Source organism: Ochotona princeps, chromosome 12 (assembly GCF_030435755.1).
Source record: "Ochotona princeps isolate mOchPri1 chromosome 12, mOchPri1.hap1, whole genome shotgun sequence".
Taxonomy (NCBI): domain Eukaryota; kingdom Metazoa; phylum Chordata; class Mammalia; order Lagomorpha; family Ochotonidae; genus Ochotona; species Ochotona princeps.
In genome coordinates this window covers 67427928-67455115 of record NC_080843.1, presented here as the reverse complement: position 1 = coordinate 67455115, position 27188 = coordinate 67427928, and the positions used below count along the sequence as shown (strand labels likewise).

The 27188-nt window shown below is 48.8% G+C and overlaps 2 protein-coding genes across 2 annotated transcripts; one reads left to right on the top strand and one right to left on the bottom strand.

Moving 5' to 3' along the window:
• Window positions 1–4339: 4339 nt before the first annotated feature.
• Window positions 4340–24602, bottom strand: SKA3 (spindle and kinetochore associated complex subunit 3). The gene is made up of 8 exons (XM_058670983.1): window positions 24407–24602; window positions 22040–22267; window positions 19308–19701; window positions 14798–14877; window positions 13040–13122; window positions 10883–11086; window positions 7986–8113; window positions 4340–4701 (listed from the first exon to the last, which is right to left on the bottom strand). Exons 1-7 carry the CDS (start codon window positions 24507–24509, stop codon window positions 7988–7990), a joined length of 1218 nt encoding a protein of 405 aa, XP_058526966.1. The 5' UTR covers window positions 24510–24602; the 3' UTR covers window positions 4340–4701; window positions 7986–7987.
• On the top strand, window positions 24603–25308 carry MRPL57 (mitochondrial ribosomal protein L57). Its single transcript, XM_004577587.2, has 2 exons — window positions 24603–24729; window positions 24860–25308. The coding sequence occupies exon 2, from the start codon at window positions 24865–24867 to the stop codon at window positions 25171–25173; it is 309 nt and encodes a 102-aa protein (XP_004577644.2). The 5' UTR covers window positions 24603–24729; window positions 24860–24864; the 3' UTR covers window positions 25174–25308.
• Window positions 25309–27188: the final 1880 nt, after the last annotated feature.

Below are 27188 nucleotides of genomic sequence, written 5' to 3'. Positions count from 1 at the left end.
TACAATGCAAACTTACTATGTTACTATGCAGATTAAAAGGGTGAGAACCAAATTAACCCTTGTAAGCCCAGTTCCTCATAGGATGTGAACCCTTATGAAAGTGGTTTGGCTGGTTTGTCAAAATCCTCTTTTTGCTTGGTTACAACATGGAGTTTTCAAAGATTTGAGTCATCCGCTGGAAGTACAGCTAAGAGACTATCCAGTGACCATTACTGAATTTAGTGCTAAAAATGAAAGACTTGTACTTAATCTTTGTTTGCCTTGGCTTTGGTTAGTAAGTATGGGTTTTGGGGAGTAGCAGCTGTTTCTTCTAATAGCAAATAAACAGTGAGCTTACTGACGTCTCACTCAGTGCTTTAGCTTATCTGCCCTTCAGTTTTAACTGGCTCACTGGTATTTTCAAGTTGAAATTGATCACTTGGAGTGAGCTGTAATTCATGCCATGCCTGTCTCTTCAGTTTTCTCAGTGTATAGAAACTGGGACTGTTAGCACTAATCACTCACTAGGTCTTTTTTGTATGTTTTTTAAAGATTTATTTATTTTATTGGAAAGGCAGATTTACAGAGAGAAGGAGAGACAAAGAGAAAGATCTTCCATCTGCTGGTTCACTCCCCAAGTGGCCGCAGCAGCCAGAGCTGAGCTGATCAGGAGCCAGGAGACTCTTATGGGTCTCCCCTGTGGGTGCAGGGTCCCAAAGCTTTGGGCTGTCCTCGACTGCTTTCCCAGGCCACAAGCAGGGAGCTGGATGGGAAGTGGGGCTGCCGGGACTAGAACTGGTGCCCATATGGGATCCCGGGTGTAGCCACTGGGTTACCACAGTGGACCCTGGTTGCTTTGCTGATATCTAGGTTCCTGGGGTGTATTTATCCTGGTAGAAACGATTGATTTCACAGCTATCCTGTGAAAAATAGGTCCCCTTCCCCCACACCCCATCACTGGTGCAGAAATCCCAAACAGGAAAAAGCCAAAACCTGACAGCAATTTCAGTACGCAGCAGTCCTTAGCCTGGGACTTCTTCAGACTTAAAGGTCATGTGATGTGTACCCCAGTGAAACTGCTTAAAGGAGCACCTGCCGGACATGACACCAGTTTTCAGGAAACAGCAGCTCTTCTCAAAGGAAAACGCCTCCCTGACCTCCCTCCCTGTGCCATTGCTTGTCCAGAATTTTCAACCCTAGCCGTGGCAGCCCAGTTAAAACCAATCATTAAGGAAAATTTTCAGGGTTTGATGAAATTAAGACACTTTAAAATCCATGTAGATTCTAAGAATACTGGAAGCTGTCAGAAAATTTAACAATATTCATGATTATTTTAAGCCCCCTTAGAACTTTCCAGGGAATAAAATGAATTCTGCGCCTGTATGTGCCAGGTGGTCTGGCCTGATGATACACAGAACATCGGACAGATTGTTCTTCAGAAAGTTAAAATCGAGTGAGGCATGAAGGTGGCCAGAAAACTCACAAGACGTCACTCAAGAGACAGTAGTTAATCTGTTAATTTCAGGATTTTGAAAGATGTCCTGGACTTGGCGTTGAATTTATCCAGTTCTTAAAAGTAGTGGAAATTAAACTGTCACATAATGCAATGTAATAAATAATTAAAAAAAAAATAGTGGAAACTGACTCCACATGAAAGAAGTGACAGAATTCGGCATCGTTGGAGCATTTCTTGCGTACCGATCTGCAAGGTTGAAACGTCCCAGGTTATCACAGTAATTAGGTGAGAATCAGGACTGGCAGAGCATCCAGGGAGAGGAGGGACATCCCAGAAGCATCAGTAGGGCTTGACAAACAGGGCGTGGATGAGAACTGGAACATGTGAGAGGAAACTCGATCTGATTGCGAACACCACAGAAGTACCAGGATTACGTAGATGAATAGAACCGTGCCTGTGCGGTAGCTGCTTATCATTAACTCCATCAGTGGTTTGATTGGCAACAGACATGACCATGGCAAGATAGCAAGGTCCTTGCCCTCGTTAAGCTTGTGGTCTAGTGGAGAGATGGACATTGTCAGATACTCCACTGAGGGCCTGGCGGCGTGGCCTAGCGGCTAAAGTCCTCGCCTTGAACGTCCCGTGATCCCATATGGGCGCCAGTTCTAATCCCGGCAGCTCCACTTCCCATCCAGCTCCCTGCATGTGGCCTGGGAAAGCAGTCGAGGACGGCCCAAAACCTTGGGACACTGCACCCGCGTGGGAGACCCGGATCGGCGCGCACCGGCCCGTTGTGCTCACTTGGGGAGTGAATCATCGGACGGAAGATCTTCCTCTCTGTCTCTCCTCCTCTCTGTATATCTGACTTTGCAATAAAAATAAATAAATCTTAAAAAAAAAAAAAAGAAAGTAAGCCACTGAGAACTAGAAGGACATTTTAGGCAAAGAAGACTTGGATAAAATGACATTTAATCTGAGATCTGCAGCATATCATCCAGAAGGTTTAAAATTTGAAATGACCAGAAAGTTCCAGCTGGCATGAGGAGGCCCAGCTGCTCATTGGACTACACATCCCTCATGCCTCAGATGAAGGGGCCCAGGTGCAGGCTCCCTCAGGCAGGCTCACCCTTCATGGTGAGAAGGGCCCAGGGTCTTTCTGCCCTCTTCCAGTAAGAAGTGTGTGACCTTCCAGCTGGCTCCACGGTGGGCCTGGTGTGGTTCGGGTTTGGGATGGTGCTTGGGCTGAGCCTGGAGTGTTGTGTTGGGAGCAATAGTGCCTCTCTGCTGTTAGAGAGGGCAAGAAAACTTATTCTAGATCGAGATCAGGGCAGGACACTGAGGCTCTTGGGGAGGAGTGGAAATGAACGCCTAAGAGGAAGGTGCATGTCAGAGGCTGGGGTCAAATTGCTTAGGGTCCATGTAGGCCATACAAAAGCTCTTGGTTTGGTTTGTTTCATTTTTGGTTTTGAAAGACAGTGATAGAAACTATCTTCCATTCACTGGTTCACTCTCCAAATGCCTACGAGAGCCAGGGCTGGACAAGGCTGAGGCCAGTGTCCTGGAACTCCATCTGGTCTCCCATGTCTGAGGGTGGACCATCTGCCGCCTTCCCAGGCATACTAGCAGAAAGCGGGATGGACGTGGAACAATACACAGGGATCGGGCATCTCATGTAGAACCTATCCCATATGCCACAATGCCTGCCCCTTGGAAAGTACCAGAAAGATCCCAACAGTTCTGAAGATGGAAGGTGGCAAGAGTCTGGAAGATAAATTTGGATAAGTTGAATTTGAGGGACCAAGTGGAGTTCCCTCACAGGCGATCAGAAGTAGGTACCAATCTATTGCTCATCTTTGTCACCGTCTGTCCTGTCTAGCTGCTGTCTTCCTTCCCCAGCAGGACCATCAAAGAGCCCTCAGCCCCCCTCCTTTCCTCTATCCCTTCCCATCACTAGCACACCACCAACATCACTGTCCAACGAAGCTCTCAGCAATAACAACCACTCAGTGAAATACTGTCTTCTGTATGACTGGCCTTTCCTCATTTCCTTTGCCTTCATCCTCCATGATCCGTGGTACACTGGAATACACTCCCCCTTCCGGCAGACCCATCCAGCTCCCAATATGCATGTGTGCACACAAAACACAATGGTAAGTGAGGTTGGCACCCACTGTGGAATCATTAGCATATATAATATTGGCTACAGCTTTATTTGAAAGATTATAAATCTCTTAATTTATACATATAACAAAAATTACATTCAGCATTACACAATTCCTAGGACAAAAAACGTTTGTTTTGATGTCAGTCACCTCACAAAATTAGTATAGCAAAGGGTGACTTTAACAATACATCATAAAACTTTAGCTTCATCTAAGTTCCCAGGCGCTGCCTCTGAAGCATCCTGTCCTGATACTTGTCAATCGTTTCTTCTCAACTTTTTCCCTGCTCTCCAGAGTAAGCTAGGTCCTTATTTTTCCACTGCTGTAGTTGGAGAAGTTTCTTAACAGCACTGGTAAGGCTTCAGAGAACCCCTTCTCTGGCTCCAGGGGCTTCTGTGGCCACAGCTGAGGGTTCACACAAGGGTTCCTGGCCCAGGTTTAGGCACCAGAACCTTCAGAGAGGCTCGGGCCCTTCCTGGGGTGACTGGAGGGTGCAAGGCCAGCAGCCATGTGGTGGGAGGAGCCGAGCTGAAGGCTCTGTGACATCATGTGGAGGGCCGAGAAGCCCAGCGTGACAGCAGAGTCCCTGATGCCAAGTGACCTTCCTCAGAGGATCATGGCGCACGCAGCTACATCTGCAAGTCACCCTCTGTTCCTGTATTAAAGATGTGTTTCTGGTATTTGCATACAGCAAGATAATCTTCAAAGAGCACCAATGAATAAAAGGTAAAGACTGTGGCAGTCTTAAGAGGAGATGAGGGCAGAGCTAGCGGGCAGCAAAGAGCACATGGCCACAAACAGATCTGCGTGGCCTTACTGGGAGATCAAACAGTAGCATTCCGATTTTAAAAAGTGTTTGCCCTACTTCCTATTACTACTAAACCATTCTGTTAGATGCAGCAGGGCAGTTTAGTAGCAGTGATGGAAAACTCCAAGTCAGGAAGACCGAGGCTGAACCAAATCCCAACTTCATTACAAAGCATATGACAGCAGTGTCTATGTTGCTCATTATAATGGGTCAGTTCTTAAAATGTAGAAGTGAATCCAGTTATGTCTTCATTCCATTCTGTTCGGTTTTTATGACAGATGGATCCATTAGAATTTCTGCAAATACAAAAAAAAATTAGTTGAAATTTTCCCTACCACTCAAATGTTTATTTATTTCTTTAAATTTGAAAGGCAGAGCAGATTTACGGTGAGGAGAGAAAGATCTTCTATCTGCAGGTTCACTTCCCAAATGGCCACACAATGACTGGAGCTGAGCCAATCCGAAGCCAGGAGCCAGGAGCTTCTTCCAAGTATCCTGCATGAGTGCTGGGTCCCAAGGCTTTGGACCATCCTTTACTTACTGCTCTCCCAAGCTATAAGCAGGGAGCTGGATGGGAGGTGGAGCAGCCAAGACACTAACCGGTACCCTTATGGGATCCAGTACTTGCAGGCTGAGGATTTAGCCACTGGGCCCTCAAATGTTAATTTGTAATTACGCTCCTCAAATGACATGTGCACTCTCTTTAGAAGGTAACGTATTCCCAGACCCTGGCCAGGTGGTGGAGCCCCGCCTGCCACACTGAGGGAAGAATAGGCCTGGGGCAGTGCCGGAGCTACGGATGTGGTGGCTGTGTACTGTCCTGTAGGGTGGTTTGGGCATGTGTATCAGCGAGACCACTGAGGAAGCACATTACAGGTGAGGAATCACTTTGGGAGACTTCCACAGACCAAGACACTGCAAACGAGGGGGCTGAGACCAGGTGTTTGGAGCAGGGGGAAGCCAGAGGACAAATCTGGGTCAGACCAGGACACCTGCCCACATGGGAGACCTGGGCTGGGAAGGCTGGCATCCATCACAGCCCACTGGAGCACATGGAAGCCAGGGCCGGGGGCCTGCCTGGCTTGACTGGGCCACAATACCCGCCAGTGATTGTTAGGACGGGGGGTGGGACATGTCAGGCTGGGTCATGACGCTAACCAGCACGCAAGAGGACCAGGTCTGGGGGGGATCTGTGGGGGATTTGTGGGCTCATCCCTATAGGGCTACAATACCTGCTGGCTTGTGCAAGAGTTGGGGGTGGTGCAAGGACAAGCTAGGAGTGACTACAAACTCACCGACATTCATGGGAACTGGGGTTGCAAGCAGGCAGGGTTGGCCCAGGCTGCAGTACCTGTAGGTGCACTCAAGAATTGGATCTGGGTGCAGGCTGGGATATAGCGTCCACCAGCACTCATAAAGGCAGAGTCGGGGTGCGGGGGATGTGGACTAGGCTGGGCAGGGACCTAGCATCCGCTGACATGTGAGATCTAGGTCTTGGAAGCAGGCCTGGTGGGGTAACTTGGGGAACTCCCCAAGTTTCCATTGATGTTTGTGAGAGCCAGAGTGGGTCAGGAAGGGCGAGGTTATGGCACCCACTGAAGCTGGTAAGCATGAGAGCTGGGTCTAGGGGTGTGCCAGGAAGGGCTGGGCTGTAGCACCCAACTGTAAGAGCCGGAATGGGCTGCTCAGGCAAGGCCGCTGTACCTAACAGCGAATGCCAGTATGGAAGGTGAGCTAAGTCAGCCTGGTCAAGAACCTAGCACATGTGAGATCTGTGAATGGAAGGTGGCCTGATAGAGGAGCTTGGGGAACTTCTCTGTCAGGATGCAGTCCCCAGTGCTGAGTGTGAGAGCTAAGGCTGGAAGCAACCCAGACCAGACCAGTTCACAGTACCCACTGGCAGGTGTGACAGCCAGGGTAGGGCTGAATGACTAGCCGGTTCACATGACTGAGACTGGGAGCTGGCCATGCTGGGCTAGGATGCAGCACCTGCCAGCACGAGCTGGAACTGGGGCCGGCTGGGCCAGGCTACAGAACCCCTTGCAAATGCTGAGAGAAGGCAGGCCATTCCAGACTGGGCTGCAGCACCAACTGGCACATATAAGACCCTGGGCCAGTAGCAAGCCTGGTAGGGGGAGGACAGCTCACCTGCTGGGCTACTGGGACGGGGGGCAGACCAGGCTGGACCAGGCTCTAACACCCATCGACCTGCATGTGAACTACGTTGGGAGAAGAGCCAGGCTGGGCTAGGCCACTGCACCCACTGGCGCATGCATGGGTCACAGTAAGTGCATGCTGGTGAGCCTTTTCCGCAGCATCAGCTGGCAAGTGCCAGGCCTGGGGGCAAGTCCTGTCAGACTAGGCCACAACGTCACCTGGAAATTGCAAGATCCAAGGCTGGAAGTGGCCCTTGTAAGGAAACTGTGGGCACCCCTCTGATGGGCAGCAGCTCCCAGCAATGAGCATGAAAATCAGGGCTGGAGTTGGGCCTGACCGGACAAGGTGGTAGCAACCACTGGCATACATGTGGGATGGATAGTGGGGCTGGCTGGGATGAATTAGGCTGCTGCAACCATGAGTGTATACGAGTCAGATGGGATATAGGATGGACTGAACTGATCTGTACATACTGGCATGCGCAGAAGCCAGGGCTGGGGCAGGCCTGGTGAGTTACTGGGGGTTGCTCCGACTAGGCTGCAGTTTCCACTAGTGTGCATGAGGGCCACGTGTGTGGTGGGCAGGGCTGTGCGGGGCCACGGCATCCAGTAATTTGCAGAAGAGATGGGGCTACAGATGGAAATGACCCAGCAACTGCAACCACCAATGTGTGTTTAGGATGATGTTGGTGACAAACCCAGCCAGACCCTGCACAGGCTGGACCATGCAGGAGTCAGGTCTGAGGTCAATTCAAACAGGGTTTTTGGGGGACACCCCCAACTGGACTACAAGGCTTAAAACTCCAAATCTGGGGAGAATCGCAGGCTTTGTAATCCGGCTTGCATGTATGGGGACTGGGCCTCCTCAGTTGCTGAGGCCTGTGCAGTGGACGGCATGCCCAGAGGCACACGGGGGACATGACAGCTCATTGGGCCTGCAGAGGATGGCCATGTCAGAGCATGCAGGGCACAACAAAATGGACAACTGTCCTGGCCAAGCTTTGACAGAAGCATTCAGGCAAGTGGAGATTCTAAGGTGGCCAATGGACCTTGGAGTAGCAAAATCAACAGCATGTCAGAACTATCACAAGCACTTAAGCAGTACCCTGCGGACACGCGCCACATCAGGGACCCTAGGATGACATCGAATGGTCATCCCACATCCCTGGCTACCGAGGCTGTTAACATGCTGGGTGCGGCTGCTCCCCTGCTCTCCCCAATTTCCCTACCTACAGGAAGAAAAAGAAATTTGGGAAGAATGGTCTCATCCACTTTCCCCCATTCCTCGACGTTTTCCACCTAATCAGTGGTCCACATGGGCAAACTTCCTTCTCAACTATGTAAACAACATCAAAAACATAATAAAACACACATACAAAAAGCCAAAACACAAAAGAACAAAACCAACAAGGTAACATACTCACTTTCACCAGTTTTCTTTGTTGCCAACATCCCGGAAGTTGCGTCCTTCATATCTGAGGAACTCTTTCTTGCCTGGCATTGGTTTAATAGCTATGGGGGTAGCCAGCTTTGAATTGTATTTTGTTAAAATCTACAACCAAAAGAAAATTAAGTTATATGATAAATGTAAATGTAAAAGATGTTACAAAATGTTTGAGAAAAACATTGGAAATTTTTAAGATTTAAGATTATTTAAAACTGAAGAATTATTTTTAGCCCTACATAACAGGAGATAACGTCAATTTATTTATTTATTTATTTTAAAAGATTTATTTTTATTACAAAGTCAGATATACAGAAAGGAGAGACAGAGAGGAAGATCTTCTGTCCACTGATTCACTCCCCAAGTGAGCACAACGGCTGGTACTGCGTTGATCCGAAGCCAGGAACTAGGAACCTCTTCCAGGTCTCCCATGCGGGTGCAGGGTCCCAATGCATTGGGCCGTCCTCCACTGCTTTCCCAGGCCACAAGCAGGGAGCTGGATGGGAAGTGGAGCTGCCGGGATTAGAACCGGTGCCCATATGGGATCCTGATGCGCGTTCAAGGTGAGGACTTTGGCCGCTAGGCCACACCGCCGGGCCCGGTAATGTCAATTTAACTTGAATGTGAGGGTGAGATTCATGAAGCCTTCTAGGATGTACTCTGAGTGTTCATGTTGTAGCATAGCCTGTGAAGCCCCCACTTGCAGCTCTGGCAGCAAATGGACAACGCGGATGTTCAGGCTACTTCTTCTGATCCAGCTCCCTGCTAAGGCCAGGGAAAAGCTGTGGAGGGTGGCCCACTTGCGTGGGCCCCTGCACACCTGGCCCCTCCAGCTCCTGGCTTGCACCTGCTGGCTACTGCAGCCATCTGGGGAGTGAGCCAGCAGGTGCAGGATTCATCTCTGCTTCTGACATCGGCTCCCAAAGAAATGAATGAATGAATCAATAAAATGCACCGTGAGGATAGTGGAAACCGGAAGCAATACAATATTAAGAGCAAGAACACTTCTACAAATATTTAGGGAAAACATACAAGGGAAAGCAACCATGTGGAGATATAAACAAGGACTCCTATCAACACAAAATATTCCTTCATCAACCAAATTCTTATCTCCCAGAAATGTAGAAACATGGCATCTTAGGGTACATTCTAATGGCAGTTAGGTACATTCCCAAGTGATTTATCTTTCTCATAACTCTCACAGCCAGGAAGATTCCTAGAGCAGTTGTTAAGAATTTCATTTGGGGCCCCTAGTGGTTAAGTCCTCGCCTTGAACACACCAGGATCCCATATACGCAGGATCCTATATAAGCAGCCCTGCTTCCCATCCAGCTCTCTGCTTGTGGCCTGGGAAAGCAGTCGAGGACGGCCCAAAGCCTTGGGACCCTGCATGGGTGGCCCAGAGGAGGCTCCTGGCTTCGGACTGCCTCAGCTTCAGCCATTGCAGTCACTTGGGGAGTGAATCAACAGACAGATCTTCCTCCCTATCTCTCCTCCTCTCTGTAAGTCTTCAAAAAAAAAAAAAAAAATTCATTTGCCTAAGCAATAACTGTGAAAACCTTAACTTCTCAAATACACATGTCAAATAACATGGGTTATTTAACAGTTGGCAGTTTTCACAAATCAGAGCATATTAAGATACTCTAACATCCACAAAGAAGTACTTCTAAAACCGAGTTCCAAGAAGTTCAACAAGGATATATTTTTAATGAGCAAGAATGAGGCTTCAGCAGCATTCCAAATGGAAAGGTGATTTACACGGCAACCGCAGCGGAACAACTACCAGAAAGTACTGTCACAACACATTTCAGAACACGAAGCTCAGAGCAAATGTTATACCCCTTGTTAGAGTGTGGGTAAAATGTTATTGTTGGGCAGTGTGAGATTCCTTTGTACTGAACAACTGCTACTTTGCTAGGCCAGGAGGTGCCTGGACTTTGGGAGGATTCTGCTTTAGCGATAAATCCGTCCTTTGCTGCCTTGCAACTCTGTGAAGGCAAGGGCACAGTTCATCTCCGGTCTCAAAAACAGGAGGAAGATAAGGGTGTGAGAATGGGCTGAGCCATGAAGATAGTGGGTATGGGAACGGAACAGGCTCCCTGTGCCTGAAGGCCCTAAAATAACGAACATGTCTAAGGTTCTTACTTTTGATGTATTTCCCAGCCCCAAAGGGCCTATATAAGCTACTGTCTTGGGCTGTTCGGGGTCCGACCGCCCGGCTTGGCTGGCCTACGTGCCCCAAGTGCGGTCTGACCGCAGCATGCTGGCACAATAAACTCTGTTTGCTGTCTGCATTACCAGCGAGACTCTTTCTCGTTCTCTGGGGGTTGACTAGCTCGCACCCTAACATCCAAAAACTTTGGCCCAAACTCTAACACCCTAAAGTATTATAACTCAAAATTTAAGTCAGCAGCACCACAGCAAGGTCAGAAGGGACTAAACAGCCAGGGATCTACATCGTCTCAACACTACAATTAGCATATGATGGATGATCGGGCTACACACTTAGGTCTATAATATATATGGATGTAATTTTTAAAAGAATATCAGAGGGCCTGGTATGATAGCCTAGAGGCTAAAGTCCTTGCCTTGAATGTGCAGGGATCCCACATGGGCGCTTGTTCTAATACCTGCGGCCCCACTTCCTATCCAGCTCCCTGCTTGTGGGACCCTGCACCCACATGGGAGACCTGGAGGAAGTTCCTGGCTCCTGGCTTAGGATCAGCTTAGCACTGGACATTGTGGTCACTTGGGGAGTCAATCATCGGACAGCCGATCTTCCTCTCTGTCTCTCCTCCTTTCTCTGTACATCTGACTTTGCAATAAAAATAAATCTTTAAGAAAAAAAAATCAGAAAAAATATCTTAGACAACTCACCTGGAACATGTCTTCTGGGATTGTGGTGACTTCAGGAGGTGTCGGTGATCTGAGAAAGTTCTCGTAGGAAGAAATCGTAGCGGGTGAGGGATCAGAGAAGTTCTCAAAGCACTCGTCTGATTTTAACACTAAGGGACCACAATCTGTGACCTGCACTTCATGTGACGAGCTGTTTGCTTTTGATGTTGGATGATTTGTAGACATCTATGAGGATTAAAAAAAAAGTTGTTAAATTATGGTAACGCAAAACAATGAGGTAAATCAAACTTTATTCATTTTTGGTTCTGTTAGAGTCCACGTGGGCCCCCAAAGGACACCCTCCGTGAACGACCTCTGGCAGTGTGAGAGGCACAGCTGTCACCTGGGGTGCCTGTGTGCCACATCCGAGCTCCTGCTCCTGATCCGGCCTCCTGCCAACGTGCCTGTGTGACAGCCAAGGCTCAAGGACTTTGATGTCTGTCATCCACAAAGGAGACCGAGACGGCGTGTTATTCCTGATTTCTCCCTGGCCCAGCGCTGGCTGTTGGAGAGTGAACCCACAGAACAAACACTGATCAATCTCTCTCACCTTGCCTTCACACAAAAAAATAAGAAATCATTTTTTTTAAAAAAAAAAAGAAATAGCTTATTGAGGAATGAACGCCACCTTCGTTACTAGGAATACGATCTTCATTAGTAGAAAAGGCTAATTAAGTTAGAACTTAATGTGAGGACTAAGTGGACTTTTTGACTAAAAACGCCAAGTCTGGAGAGACCTCCCAGCTTGTTTCAGACGACACTGAACTGGGGCCAGACTACTAGCATCCTGGCCTGGCTGAGCAAACGAGAGACAGAGAGGAAGATCTTCCGTCCGATGATTCACTCCCCAAGTGACTGCAACGGCTGGTGCTGTGCCGATCCAAAGCCGGGAACCAGGAACCTCTTCCAGGTCTCCCACACGGGTGCAGGGTCCCAAAGCTTTGGGCCGTCCTCAACTGCTTTCCCAGGCCACAAGCAGGAAGCTGGATGGGAAGTGGAGCTGCTGGGATTAGAACTGGCGCTCATATGGGATCCCGGGGCGTTCAAGGTGAGGACTTTAGCCGCTAGGCCACGCTGCTGGGCCCTTTTTTTTTTTCTTAAAAGCTGGTTCTTTCTTCAGATGTACTGACTGCATTTTTTTTAAAGACTTATTTTTATTAGAAAGTCAGATTCACAGAGAAGAGACAAAGATCCTCCTTCTGCTGATTCACTCCTCAAGTGGCTGCAATGGCTGGAGCTACACCAATCCAAAGCCAGGAGCCAGGAGCTTCTTCCAGCTCTACCACACGGGTGCAGATTCCCAAGGTTTTGGGCCATCCTCGACTGCTGTTTCAGGCAATAAGTAGGGAAGCAGATTGGAAGTGGAGCAGCTGGGATACGAACTGGCACCCATATGGGATCCCAGCACATGCAAAGCAAGAACTTTAGCTACTACGCTGTCATACTGAGGCCTCAACGATTGCATTTAAACACTTAAGTACGTGTGATTAGAGGCTACCACATTAGAACAGTGTAGATTACACAGCACTGTCATCACTATAGAAAGTTGTACTGGATGCCTCAATACCATACTGCTTGTCTATTACAGTTGTGTTAAGCATTCACACTGACTTTTGATAACTGAATGATACATTAAATTTGTTCACTGGAAAAATTTGGAAAACAAAAACATAAAATCAGCGTGAATTTATCACCCAGAAAGAACTCTATTTTGGCTTATCTCTAGCCATTCTTTTTCCATAAATAAAAGAGATCTGTGTATGCTATATATGGATACACGTGCATGCACATAACCCATGTGATTATTTCTTGAAAACATTCTATGTTCTGTTCTTCAAAAACTATCTTAGGAATGACACCAGATCTTAGGAATATACCTCACTGTACTTTGCTTTTCCTCTATGATTTGGTATTAATATTGTCTCATGATTTGCACTTATAATTAAAGCTATTTCTTACTCTAAATTCCTTGTTGTAAATCTTTGTTCCAATTTTCCTTGGAACAAATTCTGAAGCATGGCCAATGGTATGAAAAAATAGTTAAGATTCTCAGTTTTTGCTGCTAAATTACAAATCTGCTCCTAACAGCTACGTCAGTATAAATGTGTTGAACAGAAATGTTTGATATCTAGAAGTTACCAAAGTTGTGCTGTTCCTCATAGGAATTTTCAAACCAGGAGTGCAGAACGTAGGCACTACGGGGGAATCTGCATAACCAGCATCTAGAAAAGAAACACAACAGATAGTATAAACTGGAGTACAGATTTAAACTTAAAAAAAAAAAAAAGATTTTATTGAGCCTGGCGTGGTAGCCTAGTGGCTAGAGTCTTCACCTTGCACGCACTGGAATCCCATATGGGCCCCGGTTCATCTCCCAGCTGCTCCACTTCCTTCCAGCTCCCTGTGGCCTGGCAGGGCAGTCGAGGACGGCCCAAAGCCTCTGCTGCTTATCCAGAACATAGTGAGGGAGCTGGAAGGGAAGCTGGGACTTGAACTGGAGCCACCTGGGATTCCAGCACTTGCGGCTGAGGATTAGCCAGCTGAACCATCATGCTGGCCCTGAGGTTTAAGCTTTTAAAATATAAGCTTTGGCAATGCTCTATTTTATTCTTCATTCTTTAACAAACAACTACAGTGTGTGCTTCACACATGCCAACATTTCATTTATTTATTTGAAGAGGAAAATAAAGAGGGAGGAAGGGAGAAGGCGGGGAGGAGAGAGAAAGAAAGATCTTCCACCTGCTGGTTCACTCCCCCCAAATGCCCCAACCAAACGGGGCTTGGCCAGTGCAAAGCCTGGAGCCGGGAACTCCTCCACGTCTCCTGTGTCGGCGCTGGGGACACAATCGCTTGAGCCGTCAACTGCTGACTTGTAGGGTTCCTAGTGTAAGGGCCCTGAAAGCAGGAGCAGAGCCAGGACTCGGTCTCCCAGGTGTGGGATGTGGGATCCTATGGGGGCCTAAACACTGTGCTGGCTGCCGACCACCAGCACGTGGGTCATCACTGGCACTAACAAAGGTCCCCAAGGCTGCAAGGCACAACAGCAGCACATGTACAGGAATGAGAAGTTCCGTTATATAACAGACATAACAGCATTAACGTTTATGTCAGCCAATGCTTATGTGCTTCCTAGAACGAACATTAAAACACTGACAGCTTCCTGCAGGAGTTATTAAATTAAGCTACGTAGTCTGGTCATGGTTTATGTAACAATGCACAAGTCTAACCACTAGGTTCGAGCTAAACCAAGGAAGCATCATTCCTCTGCATCAGAAAGTGGGTGAATGAATTCACGTTCTAAGTTGAGACGCCAGACAAACAAGGTATAAAAACTGAGTGTAACCAAGAAGACAGTTCAAAACATCCCAGAACACTTGATCCGCTCTTGGATAAAATCATGCTAAACTGAATGGAATGGTACTTAACTCAATGTTACAAAAGTTAAAAAAGACATAACAACCCATTGGAATGTCTACGTAGGGCCCGGCGCGATAGCGTACGGTTAAAGTCCTCGCCTTGCATGCGCCAGGATCCCATATGGGCGCTGGTTCTAATCCCGGCAGCTCCACCTCCCATCCAGCTCCCTGCTTGTGGCCTGGGAAAGCAGTCGAGGACGGCCCAAAGCCTTGGGACCCTGCACCCGTGTGGGAGACCCGGAAGAGGCTCTTGGCTCCTGGCTTCGGATCGGCACAGCACTGGCCGCTGCGCTCACTTGGGGAGTGAATCAGCGGATGGAAGATCTTCCTCTCTGTCTCTCCTCCTCTCCATATATCTGCCTTTCTAATAAAAATAAATAAATCTTTACAAAAAAAAAAAAATGTCTACAGTAAAAGAAACATTTTTGTGCCAAGAGAATCCACAAACAATGTTTAGAAGCGGCTTGAGTTGTTCACTCACCACAGTTCTTCGGCTGCTGGATTATGGGCTCAGGAGTGGCAAGGTCACCGCCCGTGCGTCCTGTTTCTATTGTCTCCTCCCTGGTGAAATTCATGAGGAAATTACAAGGTTAAGGCGTATTCATATTAAGTAAGTAAAAAACTTTTATCAGCAAGTCTGGACTGACTGTTACTTCTGCTTTAAGCACTAGAATCTCATGGAACAATCTTTAAAATAGCTATAGATATCCATATTTCAAAAGAGCTGAGAACAATTTTCTATTGACAGTCATGCAAGAAGATTAAGAACACAAATATAAGGGCTGGTGCCATGGCATATCAAGCTAAGCCTCCCATGACGTGAGCACCCCACATGGGCACCAGTTCCAGTCCAGTTCCAGCTGCTCCCCTTCCCATCCAGCTCCCTGCTGATGGCGTGGGAAAGCAGCGGAAAATCATCTAAAGCCTTAGGCACGAGCACCTACAGGGAGACCTGGAAGAAGCTCCTGACTCCTGGCTGAGATGGGCTCAGCTCCAGCCAGCTCAGCCAGTTAGGGAGGGAACCAGCCAGTGGGAGCTAGCTCCAATTCTGACCTTGAAGTAAAACAAAAGCAAGAACGTCGATTTAAGGAAAGCCAGATGTTCAAATCATTATTTTAAATATCAGTTTCAAAATCATGAAGTGGAATTGTAGAAGCAGTATACGATACAGATTAAGAACCTGTAATTTTGTTGAGACTAAAGCATTTTTTAAAATTTTTTTAAAAAAGATTTATTTTATTTTTATTACAAAGTCAGATATACTGAGAGGAGGAGAGATAGAGAGGAAGTGGAGCTGCCAGGATTAGAACCAGCGGCCATGTGGGATCAAGGCGAGGACCTTAGCCACTAGGCCACGCTGCCGAGCCCCAAGACTAAAGCATTTCTTAAGGCTGTCCTAGACAGTAGGACAGATGTCTAGAACATCATTACAAAGGAAAAGTGTTACTGAGTGAAACTGATCTGCACTTCTTTCCAGTTTTCATTTGGAACATAAAGAATCATGCTGCCCTTCACATCCTATAGGAGCAGTTTTTACAAGTGCGTATGTTGAGGTCAGTACTGCGCTGGAGTGGGGGGAAGCCGCTGTCTGACGTACTGGCATACTGTATGGGCACCATCTGAGTCCTGGCTCCTCCACTTCCTGTCTAGTTCTTCCTAACATGCTTAGGAAAGCAATGGAAGATGGCCCCAGAGCTTGGGCCTCTGTACCCACACGCGGGACACAGAAAAAGCTCCTGGCTTCGGACAGGCCCAGCTCTAGTCAGTGTGCTCATTTGCGGGGAGAACCAGTGGATGCAAGATCTCTCTCTCTCTCTGTAATTCTGCCTTTCAAAAATAAATGGATCAAGTTTTGTTTTAAAGTGCTTGTAAAATATAGTACATATACAAAAGAATATATATATATGTATATAATGCGTAAACTTTGAAAAAATGTTACAATTAACTCCCGCATATTCACTGCCCAGCTCACAATAAAGAATGTTGCCAGGCCCCGTGCAGGGGAAGCTTCTCCACAAGGTTAATTTATTCCTAAATTGGCCTGCTATTTCTACGACTTATCTATGTGCTCTTGAAATAATTCTTGAAAATTCACAAATTTTCGAATTCTTACACATGCAATGATAGTGATGTATGTATCAATTACTGCAAAGTTCCTAATTCTTTAAGAAAAATTTCATAAGGCCTTCTTACACATTCAGTCACCAGTGTCAGTGAGCATTCATAAAAATGTTTCTTTTCTCACGTCTTTATTACTGCTACACATAATCCAACTTTCCTGAAATTACTTCTCTTAACATTAACGAACAACATTAAAATGTGAAAACAAAACACTTGCCTCTGGTAAGTAAAAACTAAAATCTCATTTCTTACTTCAGTCCCTCAACCGAGGCAAGGTTAAACGTCATTTACACTCAGTGATGGCTTGTGTTTCTTCCTTTGTAAGTTGTTCATTCACGACTTTTGCTCATGTTTTAAACTGAGATGTTTGCTTTTCACTGATGTATGTGGTTTTTAAAATATGTATATAACGTATATATGCATTTCTTTTAGTACGTTATTAAAAAACTTTTTCTGCTTCCTCACTGTGCACATGGTTTTAAACAGCAGTTTAGATTTTATCTGTAATACCATCTACACACGTTCCTCACCATGATTTCCGGCAGTGATGCCATGCTGTAATCGAGACACTGGATATTTTGTTATTTCCCGTTTTTAACCTATTATAAACAAGGCTATAATTAACTGCTCTGCCACCATGTTTGTCAAGTTTCCCTGGAAATAAAACGACTAGTGGCGATAAGGGTGAGGACGCCACCTGCAAAGCTGGCGTCCCACTGAGCACCAGCTGAGTCACGGCTGCTCTACCTCGGATCCAGATCTTTCCTAGTACACTGGGAAAGCAATGGAGGTTGGCCCAAGTCCTTGTGCCCCTAAACCCACATGAGAGCCTCAGAAGAAGTTCCTGGCCCGGCCCTGGATGTTGGGAAGTTCCTTACCATCTGGGGAGTGAACCTACAGATCTCTGAACCTCTCCTCTCCCCCTTTATCTGACTCTGCCTTTCAAATAAATACTCTTTGAAAACGGAAAGAAAAATGAGCCTGGCATGGTGGCTCAGGGGCTAAGTCCTTGCCAGGCATGCCCAGGATCCCACACGGGCGCTGGTTCTAATCCCGGCAACCCCGCTTCCCATCCAGCTCCCTGCTTGTGGCCTGGGAAAGCAGTCGAGGACGGCCCAAAGCTTTGGGACCCTGCACCCATGGAGGAGATCCAGAAGAGGCTCCTGGCTCCTGATTTCGGATCTGCTCAGCTCTGGCCATTGCGGCCACTTGGGGAGTGAATGAATCAGTGGAAGGAAGATCTTTCTTTCTGTAAATCTGCTTTTCCAATAAAAATAAATGAATCATAAAAAAATTACACAGAGGTTCAAAAAAGAAGAAAGATGACTAAGTAAAAGCTTTCAATGTTTGAAAATTAATTCTCTTCATGAAATATTACAAATGACAATATATGAACGATGTATTGGACTATACTTTTCTAACAGTCAAAAAACAAAAGCAACTTTGCTCCACTTGGATAGATACAACTTGTTTTCACAGTTGTTAGCTACTCACATCACGCCTCGTGCCCACTTAGCTTCTGGAGAGCTAACAGTCTGAACCGCACACTCCCACGTGTGACCCAAGCACCCCAAAGGGGGATACTGTATCAGACACCAGCCCCATTCTGCTACAAACTTACCCACTAGTTACTAACCTAACCATGGGAAACACTTTTTCCCCAGTATGTTAACTATACAAAGTATGCAACAGGAGAAGTATTTCTTATCTCTATTTCCTACTTCATGTCGCTGGCCAGAGTATATTGACATGTTAAATAAGTGACAGATGGCTTCACTTCGAATGAGATGTTGATATCATTCGCTATATTATAAGGGAATTCTTGTATTTAGAATTTTAAAAACAATAGATTCAAATTTTAGCTGATTTCTCATTGATATCTATTGAGACTATCCTATTTTTCTGACTGATTTGTAGAGGAGCTTCCTCTGGGTCTCCCACGCAGATGCAGAGTCCCAAGGCTTTGGGCTGTACTCAACTGCTTTCCCAGGCCTCAAGCAGAGAGTTGGGTGGGAAGTGGAGGAACCAGGACACAAACCAGCACCCTGATGGGATCCTGGCGCTTAAATGGGTAAGCTTAGCCGATTGAGCCACTGTCAGGCCCTTTAAAAAAAATTATTTATTGGGCCCTGCAGCGTGGCCTAGAGGCTAAAGTCCTCGCCTTGAACGCCCCGGGATCCCATATGGGCGCCGGTTCTAATCCCGGCAGCTCTACCTCCCATCCAGCTCCCTGCTTGTGGCCTGGGAAAGCAGTCGAGGACGGCCCAAAGCCTTGGGACCCTGCACCCGTGTGGGAGACCTGGAAGAGGTTCCTGGTTCCCGGCTTTGGATCAGCACAGCACCAGCCGTTGCGGCTCACTTGGGGAGTGAATCATCGGATGGAAGATCTTCCTCTCTGTCTCTCCTCCTCTCTGTATATCTGACTTTCTAATAAAATAAACAAATCTTTAAAAAAAAATTATTTATTTTATTGGCAAGCAGACCTACAGAGAGGAGACACAGATCAAGATCTAGGCAGTTTTCCTCAGCATTAACACAGACAACAAAACAAAGCCGGGATTTATCCCATACCCTCCCATCTTCCCAGCCAACATGCCAAATACTTCACCAATTCCTGTTAATTTTACCTCTTTTGTTTTACACTTTTACCTAATCCCTGCAAATACTATCTGTTTTCGGGCTCTTGTCACACTTCCTTACTGCTTACGCAAACCAAGAGCTTGTTCAATGCTGGAAATGATGAGAGAGAAGTTCGAAATATCCGGTATCTGAAAACTTTGAAAACACACTGTCTGAAACATTTCTCCTAGACAAACATTAAGAAATGTAAAAGATTCTGCAACACTGAAAGAACAGAAAACCCTGCTTACCTCTTACTATTCTTTATATTTTTCAGCCCCACTGTGTAATCTTCATTTAAACACATAGTGTATTCAGAGATCCCAAAATGTTCTAACTTCGGAGTCACACACTCGAAGTCATCCATTCTCAGCGCACACCTCGGCGTCTTGGGCACGGTCACGGCCGACTGCCTGGCAGCTGGAGTTGCCTGGGGCTCTTCCTGGTGCTGGCTCTCTGCCGCGGCAGGCTTGGGCAGGGCATGGGGGATCATGTATCGCTCAAGTCCAAAATCGGAAAGTTGTGGACTACGTGCAGGCTTCTCGGAGATGGAGGTGTCGGGGCTGGGAGGCTCCGTGGGGGCACCCCGGTCCTCAGGCTGCTGAGCCAGCTCTGCCGCACAGTCCACACCATCCTGCTCACACACTAGGAGGGAAGTTCAAGGGTTAACATGTGGGCAGGCAGGAACAAGGAAATCTTACCGTGATTAAAACAAAACAATTCCCTCCAAAAAGTCCTGCACCTGCCTTTAACATTTCTTACTTTTATATTTGAAGATTTTTTTATGTATTTTATCTGAAAAGCAGAGAGTGATAGAGAGGGCTCCCACTCTCTGGTTCGCTTCTGAGATGCTTGCAGCAGCTTGGGCAGAGAATCAAGGTAACGATCCCCCACTTGGGTTCAAGAGCCAAGGGACTTGAGCCACCTTCTGCTGCTTTCTCTGGCACATTAGCGGAGAGCCAGAAAGGCAGTGGAACCAGCACTCAAGTGGGATGCCAGTTGTCAGAGGCAGCAGCTCTATTCACTACGCCACAGAACACCGACTGCCCCCTTCCCCGGCAGTTTCTCAGTCACTGTAACAAATGGCTGATCCAGTATTTACAAATTTGGAAGAGCGTTCCAGTCCTCTGGCTCACTGCAGCAGATGGGAGGAGGCTGGGCTAAAGCCAGGGGCAGGAGCTCCACCCAAGCCTCGCACTGCCCGCCAGCCCCTGCAACGGCAGGATGCTGGAGGCTCAAGGTAGACTCAGAGATCAAAGGTGGCCACTGCGATGCGGGATGTGGGCTAAGCACCTGCCCTTGCCCCGCCAGCAAATTAAAGTGCTAAAGGATGCAAAGAATCAACAGCCACAAAGGGAAGTCCAACTGCCTTACCGCCACAGAGAATGCTATGACTGGTCTTAATATTTTCTGAAACCATTATTCTGACATTCATTAGAATGCATAATCAACTGTAGCCCAAATTTCACAAAAGGTGTATTATTTCACATTTTTAATTTCTGATGCCTAAGATCAAAACGAATGACTACTGCACAAAGTTGTGCTACACCAGTCTGAACACCTATATCAAAAGCGTGAATGAGAAAATAATAGGCATCATTTGAAAGACATGTCATTTCCCAACCATTTATAGATTTTATACTTTGATTTTATGCCTTCAGGTTGTGACAAACATTTCTGACTGGGACCGGTGTTGTGGCTTAGTCGGTAGAGCTGTTGCCTGCGGTGCTGGCATTCCCTGCACTCCAGCTCCCCGCTAATGCGCCAGGACGACCAGTGGAAGAAGGCTCCAGTTTCTGAGCTCTTGCACACAAGTGGGAGACCGGAAGAAGCCCCTAGGTTCTGTACTCAGCTGGCCTGTTCCTGGCCCCACCGCAGCCATTGAGGGAGTGAAAGCAGGTGAGCGATCCCCACTCCACCTCTCTAACTCTGCCTTTCAAAGAAATAAGTCTCTTAAGAAAAACAATAAAAGTTCCTGATTCACTGGGTTTTGTTTTGACATATGTTTTGTTCATTCTGAAGAATGACGAAAGGGTTGTGGAAAATTACAGTGCCGTCGGGGATCGGACTGGTACCATAAAGCATGACCGCTATCAGTACGGGGAGACATGAGCGTCCTCATTTCAAAAGCGAGGAAAACAAAAGCGAGAGAACACACATGTTGTGTGTATGGCTTGCTCATCCCCAAGTCAACCAAATTCTATGATACCATGGAAACTGTTTAATATTCCATTCACATAACATTCTCAGCACAATTGGAATAGCATTAATGATTTTGTTATAGTCCAAGATTATTTTTGAAGTAGAAGTGAAGACCCCGAGGCACACTGAACGTGCGGTTAATGAGTGCTGGCATCCCAGGCACGACTCTCACTACACCTCACCTCCTTTAGTCCTTAGAGAAACTAATTAACTTAGTCCCAGCTGAGAAACTAACACAGAGTGTTAAGTAACTTGCCAAAGATAGTAAAAGGTAGAGTAATTGGCAAATAAGCGGCAGAACAAAGATTCAAGCTCAGGTAGCTCCACTCCAACGTCTAAACCGTGCTCCACCACCATTCAGAAAGTCTCACAACTAATATTGATAATATCATCAACTTCTACAGCCAGAGTCTCTCATTCTACAGGAAGCACAACAGGAAAAATGACGTTTCCCAGTTGGGTTGTTGCTTGTTTGTTCTGGCAGAACTGGCTAGAAACAACCAATCCCGAGTCAGGTGGAGTTATCTCGTGCTGTTATTTGAACAGTTCAACGAACTCTTTCAACCAATCGTGTTAGTTCTCATCTAAGGCTCTGGGAAGAACAGAACTCCACGAACCACACCACAGATCAGCCCACAGTGAGCGCTGAATGAGTTTGGCAAATGCCAACCCCACAACAGCAGAGATAGAAATGAAAATCAGTCAGGCTTTCCATTTGTCTCAATCATGGTGCCTCCTCGAACGCCAAAACAAAAGCTACAAAAATAAAAGTTAGGTTAACCTGAATTCTTCTTGACACGTGGCTCATACCCATACTTCTGGAAATACTCTTGTATTTTCATAATATCCGCTGAGTTTTTTTTCATCAGTACTTTTACTGTCTTTAGGAAACAAATGTTCTCTTGATTTTCCAGACTTGTTTTACTAAGAAGGATACTGACATCGTCCTTGAGCGTCTGGACATCGGAATGGAGGTCGTGCAAAATTCTCATCGGGTACTCTTCAAAGTCTTCAATACGAACAGGGGCACAGCAGAAAACAAGTCCAACACATAGCAAGGAAAAAAGACAGTATAGTAAGGATGGGATCCTTGTAGATTATCTATCATCTGTAGCTACTAGTTCTTTAGAAAAGCATTTGTAGTGTTTTTTAAAACACTTGCTGAACTACAGCCTGGTCAGGTGCAGACCCCTGCAGAGGTGCTGAGAGAAGCCTCTGTCAGTCCCCCGCTCCCCCTACAGGTCAACAGTGCCCAGTCAGTCCCCCCTCTCTTCCTACAGGTCAACAGTGCCCAGTCAGTCCCCCGCTTCCCCTACAGGTCAACAGTGCCCAGTCAGTCCCCCCCCTCTTCCTACAGGTCAACAGTGCCCAGTCAGTCCCCAGCTCCCCCTACAGGTCAACAGTGCCCAGTCAGTCCCCCCCCCTTCCTACAGGTCAACAGTGCCCAGTCAGTCCCCAGCTCGCCCTACAGGTCAACAGTGCTCAGTCAGTCCCCTCCCCTTCCTACAGGTCAACAGTGCCCAGTCAGTCCCCCCCTCTTCCTACAAGTCAACAGTGCCCAGTCAGTCCCCCCTCTTCCTACAGGTCAACAGTGCCCAGTCAGTCCCCCCCCTTCCTACAGGTCAACAGTGCCCAGTCAGTCCCCAGCTCCCCCTACAGGTCAACAGTGCCCAGTCAGTCCCCCCCCCTTCCTACAGGTCAACAGTGCCCAGTCAGTCCCCCCCTCTTCCTACAAGTCAACAGTGCCCAGTCAGTCCCCCGCTTCCACTACAGGTCAACAGTGCCCACTCAGTCCCCTGCTCCCCCTACAGGTCAACAGTGCCCAGTCAGTCCCCCCCCCTTCCTACAGGTCAACAGTGCCCAGTCAGTCCCCCCCTCTTCCTACAGGTCAACAGTGCCCAGTCAGTCCCCCCCCTTCCTACAGGTCAACAGTGCCCAGTCAGTCCCCAGCTCGCCCTACAGGTCAACAGTGCCCAGTCAGTCTCCAGCTCGCCCTACAGGTCAACAGTGCCTAGTCAGTCTCTCCCTCCCCCTACAGGTCAACAGTGCCCAGTCAGTCCTCCCCCCCTTCCTACAGGTCAACAGTGCCCAGTCAGTCCCCCCCCTTCCTACAGGTCAACAGTGCCCAGTCAGTCCCCCCCTCTTCCTACAGGTCAACAGTGCCCAGTCAGTCCCCCCCCCCTTCCTACAGGTCAACAGTGCCCAGTCAGTCCCCAGCTCCCCCTACAGGTCAACAGTGCCCAGTCAGTCCCCCCCTCTTCCTACAAGTCAACAGTGCCCAGTCAGTCCCCCGCTCCCCCTACAGGTCAACAGTGCCCAGTCAGTCTCTCCCTCCCCCTACAGGTCAACAGTGCCCAGTCAGTCCCTCCCTTTTCCTACAGGTCAACAGTGCCCAGTCAGTCCCCCCCTCTTCCTACAGGTCAACAGTGCCCAGTCAGTCCCCCCCCTCTTCCTACAGGTCAACAGTGCCCAGTCAGTCCCCAGCTCCCCCTACAGGTCAACAGTGCCCAGTCAGTCCCTCCCTTTTCCTACAGGTCAACAGTGCCCTGAGCCCTGAGCCCTGCCCCAGGGAGCGGCCTGACTTCTTGTGGATTGACTTCTTTCCCTGGCAGCCTTCCGCTGTGTCTACAATCAAGCCCATCCGAGGCCCTTTGCAAACCACTACTCCACTCCATCAAGTTCATCTGACCTATTCTGCATAGATTTTGGAGTTTGTGTAGCTTGCGACTACTTTTTCTCTTTTTTTGAGCTTTCTGGAACATGCCAAGATAGTCACGGTTTGGTATCTAAGGGGAAAGTACTGGAGTATAAATTACACATGTATGCACTCAGCTTTAATGCATATCGCTGTATGGTTTTCCAACGTGGTTGCTGTAAACCGCACTGCCACCATATCTTAGGGAACACCTGATATCTTTCTACTTTTTGTTTCAATAACCCTGGTGCTATCTTGCGATTTAATTTGCATTTCCTTGATGACTCACGGCTCATGCTTTTTTTTTTCAGATGCCTGGTGATCATCTGAAAGAAATTTCTTTTTCTCCACCGCACTGCCTGTGTTTCTACTCCCAGTGCCCCTCCGGCATGCAGATGGCCTGGGGTCAGCGACCCCCACGGCCCGCCCACCCGACCTGGGCCCCCCGCTCACCGCTGTCCTCCCCCTCCAGCGCTCGCTGCAGCCGGGCCGCCTCGCAGTCCAGCGTGCGGGCCACAGCCCGCAGCTTCCCGCAGAAGCTCCGGATCGGGTCCATAGCGAGGCCGCGGAGCAGACGCCGCCCCGGCAAGCCGCGCCTCCCGCCGCCGGTTTGAATCGGAGGGCGCCGGAAGCGTCCCGACGGCGCCGGAAGCGTCCCGGCCCGCGCAGGCGCGCGAGTGCCCCCGTGCCACCGCTTGGCCGGCGCCAAATCTCGCGTGAAGACGTCGGGCGGACGGGCGCGCTTCTCGAAGGAAGGGCCGCTCGGTCGCGAGGAGGTCAGTGGCGGCGGCTGAGGAGCGCGGGGCGCGGCGGGGCGCGGGCCTGCCTTCCCCTGCGGGTGTCGGGCCGGGCTCGGGGCTTCGCGGAGGGCTGCCCTGCGCCTCCAGCTCGGCTTCTCGTGCTCAGGCGCCATGTTGCTCACCGGCCGGCTCCTCCGCAACCGCATCCCGGGCCGCCAGTGGAGCGGGAAGCACCGGCGGCCGCGGCCCGTGTCGGCGATCGCCAAGCAGAACATGATCCGGCGCCTGGAGATCGAGGCCGAGAACCACTACTGGCTGAGCAGGCCGTACCTGAGCGCCGAGCAGGAGCACGGCCACGCGGCGGCGCGCAGGGCCGCGGCCTTCGAGGCCATCAAGGCGGCCAGCACGTCCAAGTTCCCCCCGCACCGCTTCGTGGCCGAGCAGCTGGAGCAGCTCAACGTCACCAAGAAGTGGTCGTGAGCCGGGCCTCGGGCTGGGGGGTCCCGCGGGGGCCCGGACACGACCCCAGGGAACGCGGGTTGCAATAAAGCGAGCCCCACGCCCGACTGGGCGGTCTCCTGCTTCCCCCTGCCGCGTGGGGCCGTCTCGTGCAAACCGGCTTACCTCCCTTTGTGTTCCTTCTCGAGCTTAAATACGAATGTGAGCATTCGATGCTAAACGTACTCCTGAAAACGACAGGTGTTTTATTTTTCTTCTACAGTTTGACTCCTATAAAGAGACACTTAAGTACATTTTCACACGCGTGATTTAAAAGAGGGGGAGGACAAGGAAGAGCCCGGCGCAGTAGCCTAGTTCGATCCTTGCCTTGCACGCCCAGGAGCCCATATGGACGCAGGTTCGTGTCCTGGCAGCCCCACTTCCCATCCAGCTCCCTGTTTGTGTCCTGGGGAAGGCAGTCGAGGACGGCCTAGACTCTTGGGAGCCTGCACCCGCGTGGGAGACGCGGAGGAGACTCCAGGCTCCTGGCTTGGGGTAGGCTCAGCTCCGGATGTTGTGAACCAGTGGATGGAGAATTTGTCCTTCTCGCTGCAGTTCTGCTTTCAATGAAAAATGAATTTTAATACATAGATATTTTTAAAAGATTTTATTTTTGTTGGAAAGTCAAATATAGAGAAGAGGAACCTCTTCCGGGTCTCCCACACGGGTGCAGGGTCCCAAGGCATTGGGCCGTCCTCGACTGCTTTCCCAGGCCACAAGCAGGGAGCTGGATGGGAAGTGGAGCTGCCGGGATTAGAACCGGCGCCCATATGGGATCCCGGGGCTTTCAAGGTGAGGACTTTAGCCGCTAGGCCACGCCGCCGGGCCCTTGTTACTGTTTATCTTTTTTTTTTTTTTCCCTCCCCACTCCCCAGCAAGAATTGGTTTATTCCTAAAGAAAATAAATTTGCAGAGGTGGCCAGCTGCCAGCATGCAGATGTGGCAGCAGCCTGGTCCTTCAGTCCGCTGCGGCTTAGGGCCTTGGGGTTTTACAGAGCGGTGTGTGTGACTGGGGGGCAGGGAGGGCGATGGTCTGAAGTCAGGAGCCAGGAGCCGCTTCCAGATGCAGCGTCCCAAGGCTTTGGGCCGTTCCCCACGGCCTTCTCGGGCCACAAGGAGCTAGAAAGGATGTGGAGCAGCTGGGACACCTCGCAGTGCCCGTATGGGATCCTGGCACCTGCAAGGTAAGGATTTAGCTATTGAGCCGTCATGCCAGGCCTGAAGAAATGAAACGGTAGTCGACGTTTTATAAAAACAGACTTGGGGCCGGACGTGGTGATCTCAGTCAGCAAAGAGCAGCGCGGAGCCGACAGCAGGGCAGAGCCGACAGCAGGGCGGCTGCAGCTCTGCTCAGGAGGGCGCGGGCAGGGGCACGGGCGCCGTGTGACACACGGTAGCGGGAGGGCAGGGGCACGGGCGCCGTGTGACACACGGTAACGGGAGGGCAGGGGCACGGGCGCCGTGTGACACACGGTAGCGGGCTGATTGGAAACGCTTCCTGTCTTGCCAGGTCGTTCCTTTTTTGATCCTTTGGCTACAAAAAGCAGTTTCTCCTCCGGCTTTTTGTATCTCCTTCCACTGACATTTACGCATTAGCCGTTTCTCCAGCACACAATTCCAGACTGGACGCAAGAAAGGAAACCTAGGGAACGGAATGTTCCATCGTGCCTTACATGCTGAGGTTCCCAACCGGTTTCCCGTCTCCACCTTACACGCACTGCTTACGGTGTGCTGTACCAATACAGTGGGTGTCCTCGGTGGGGAAATGGGAAAATGAGCGCTCTTACACGGCTTCCCAGAGCTAAAGGTGTGGGCAAACTTGGCTACAAATCCACTGTTTGCTAACGAGATCTTGTTTCATCCTGTGCCAGTTTTGGTAAGTTATGTTCTTCTAATTAGCCTGCTTTTTCAAAGGTGTCACATACAGTGCTGCTTATAACATTACCTTTATTCTCCTGTCATTGGGCTCTGCAGTGATGTTCATTACTCTGCTTTAT

Excerpts from the sequence above, each read along its gene's own strand:
- SKA3 (XM_058670983.1), bottom strand. The coding sequence starts at position 24,509 with ATGGACCCGATCCGGAGCTTCTGCGGGAAGCTGCGGGCTGTGGCCCGC. Across the intron at positions 11,087-13,039 it reads TGAGGAACAGCACAACTTTG|ATGTCTACAAATCATCCAAC; the intron begins GTAACTTCTAGA and ends TAATCCTCATAG. Across the intron at positions 8,114-10,882 it reads TCCCAGAAGACATGTTCCAG|ATTTTAACAAAATACAATTC; the intron begins GTGAGTTGTCTA and ends TTTTGGTTGTAG.
- MRPL57 (XM_004577587.2), top strand. The coding sequence starts at position 24,865 with ATGTTGCTCACCGGCCGGCTCCTCCGCAACCGCATCCCGGGCCGCCAG.